This window comes from Etheostoma spectabile, chromosome 21, assembly GCF_008692095.1.
Source record: "Etheostoma spectabile isolate EspeVRDwgs_2016 chromosome 21, UIUC_Espe_1.0, whole genome shotgun sequence".
Classification (NCBI taxonomy): Eukaryota; Metazoa; Chordata; class Actinopteri; order Perciformes; family Percidae; genus Etheostoma; species Etheostoma spectabile.
Window position 1 is genome coordinate 18,025,511 of NC_045753.1, and position 2,574 is coordinate 18,028,084.

The following is a 2,574-nucleotide window of genomic DNA, read 5'->3' on the forward strand; positions in this document are numbered from 1 at the left end:
AAACATAAAAACATCTGCGAAATTGCATTCACTATACCCACCAGACTACATGTAAAGAAACAGTCATTTTAGCATCGTAAAATACACTTCATTTGAAGTCGACAGAAACCAAATAAAACTATGAAAAGCCATTTTTGGTTGTCTTTCATTTTTAACAACCATCACAACTCTAGTTTTAGTTGAAATAAACACATAGTGAATCGATTTCCGTGTGAAAATATGTTGGTTCTATACACACTAAAAGAATTGCTTTTATAAATGGAGTCTGGAGGGTTTAGCGCTAGCGACCTCAGAGCTGTTTCTGGTTAAACAGTAGGGTCTTAAAAGAGGTTTAAAAGGTCTAGCTCTGAAGGGATCCATTACATACTGTTGTCAGATACTTAGACTAGTAATCTTAGCCTGTCAGTGGAAAAATGAGCGCTTTTGTGAAGGTAAATCTAAGATCGACAATTGCCCTATTAACTTACATTGTAGCTCGTTACGCCGCTGCAGACTGCAGCAATCTTGCTTAATATTGGACCAATGCCAAAGATTGTTGTTCCCATCAGTCACTTAGACACAAAAACATAGGAAAATAGGGTCCGGGTTGAAAAAAATGGTAGTTACCCTTCAAGAATAAGTGTCTTGCATCAGGTCCCTATTAATAATAATCATGTATACATATATGACCATTTTTGGGACTATGTCTTAGAAGCTTTATACATACCGGCACTGGTTTGTTGTCATTTCAAATATTTATTTTAGAGCTGTTGTCATGGGGAGCTAAAATGTTGAAGTCAGACGCCTACATTTATTTAACAACCATCTGTAATGAGAAGGCATTATTCCTCACGTAATGTACAATAATACATGTCATTCTTATTTAAAACAAGTGTTCCCAACATAGACACTACAATATTGACATATTGCATGACAAAATCATCATAAACATTTGAAAAAACTGACAAATTCAATTAATTCATGGCATCTTGCTTTTCTTCTCTTTTTGAGTGAACAATAAGGTAACTCATTCAGGAAGTGCTTGAAAACATTCAAATAAACACTCTTACTCAATCCTCGGATTTAACTTCCTCTGTGGTCTCTTTTTTCTTGTCGTTGACGGCGGCTTCAGTTTTTTCCACATTTTCTACTGGTTCAGGGCTGGGCTTTTGCTTCTCTTCCTCCTTCTTTGCTTCAGGAAGAAGGATGACTTTTCCAATGTTTTGGCGTTCTTGCATGCGCTTGAAGGCATCAGTGACCTGAGAGAAGACAGAGGAGCAAAACAAAGGTGTTTGGGTTACTTTGTACTGATGTAATTTATGCATGAAACATTTTTATTGCTTAATTTTAGCTTAGTCATTTTTACTGTCTTGCTTTTAGCATCACGTTGGAAATGTAGGTTATCCTTTGGATTTAATTTATCATAAATGTTAAATAAATAAAATCTATTAAAAAAATAGCAATTATGACCAGAATATTTGACCAATAATGACCCATCAGCCAAAATGAGGAGGAAGATTAATGAACACAATGGCTCTATCTATGGTCATATCTCTGCTGAATATTCTCAAAGCCAGCCACAGAAACTTGAAACACAGAGCTATCCTTGTAAGTAATAGATGCCACAGCAACATTTACAGTGGTCCCGTCACCTAGCAACAGCCCCTAAGTACTGACTCATCTGATGGGGGTACTAAAGTGATGCAAAAGAGGAAAACGCCAGAAGGTTGTGATGCAGAAGAAGCTTCAGCGGAGCTCCTCCTGTGTGACGTACATATACTTTACTGTGTATTCTGTGTGTGTGCAGCTGAGAAAACATTAAGTACTTCTTTAGTATTTAAACATTTAGGAAATTGCTCGACATATTGAAAAATATGCTAATTTGCCGAGGCTTAGATTAGATAATACTTTATTCATCCCAAAACGGGGAAATTCACTTGTTACAGCAGCAGTTTTTCCGCAATAAAAACAAACCAACAAGCAAGTAAACAAACAAACAACAGGCAAACAACAGACAATGCGCAAAAAGTTCTGAATGAAGGTAAAATGGCATTTTATAAAAAGGTACTGAAAAATAAAGTGAGGTGACCATAGTACAAAAAATATTGCAATGTAAGTAAATAAGTGACGTGAAATTAAATTGAATATGTAATTAAATAATATAGCAAAAGTAAGTAAACATTATATAAAAGATACCTTGAAGTGTATCCATAATAAATAATATTTAAAAGTAAGTACTCGAAAAGGAAAAGTATAAATACAGATAATAAAAATATACATAGAGCCATGGTGCGTGGTGGGTAATTGAAACAGGAAAAGAAACTACAACATTATCAGGTGGTGTTGGTGTTGTAGAGTCTGACAGCGGCCGGGTTGAACGACCTGCGGTACCTCTCCTTCTTACACCGTGGGCCGTCAGCCTGCTGCTGAAGGAGCTGCTCAGGGACCCCAGAGTGTCAGGTAGGGGGTGAGAGGTGTTGTCCATGATGGATGATAGATGAGAAGATTGATACACCTCTCATTTCTATGAGTGTAATTGGTCTTCTCATCTAACTCTCAGCAAGAAAGTGTATAAGTGTATTTACCAATATGACT

General features: G+C 36.4%; 1 protein-coding gene across 1 annotated transcript in view; it reads right to left on the bottom strand.

Annotated features, from left to right (window-relative positions):
* LOC116671193 (synaptic vesicle membrane protein VAT-1 homolog) overlaps window positions 1-2,574 on the bottom strand; it is a 13,484-nt gene that overhangs the window by 836 nt on the left and 10,074 nt on the right. Inside the window, exon 6 of the mRNA XM_032502229.1 lies at window positions 1-1,238. This exon is cut by the window's left edge and continues 836 nt beyond it. Coding sequence (XP_032358120.1) covers window positions 1,050-1,238 — 189 coding nt within the window. The 3' untranslated portion in view covers window positions 1-1,049. The remainder of the gene's footprint in view (window positions 1,239-2,574) is intronic.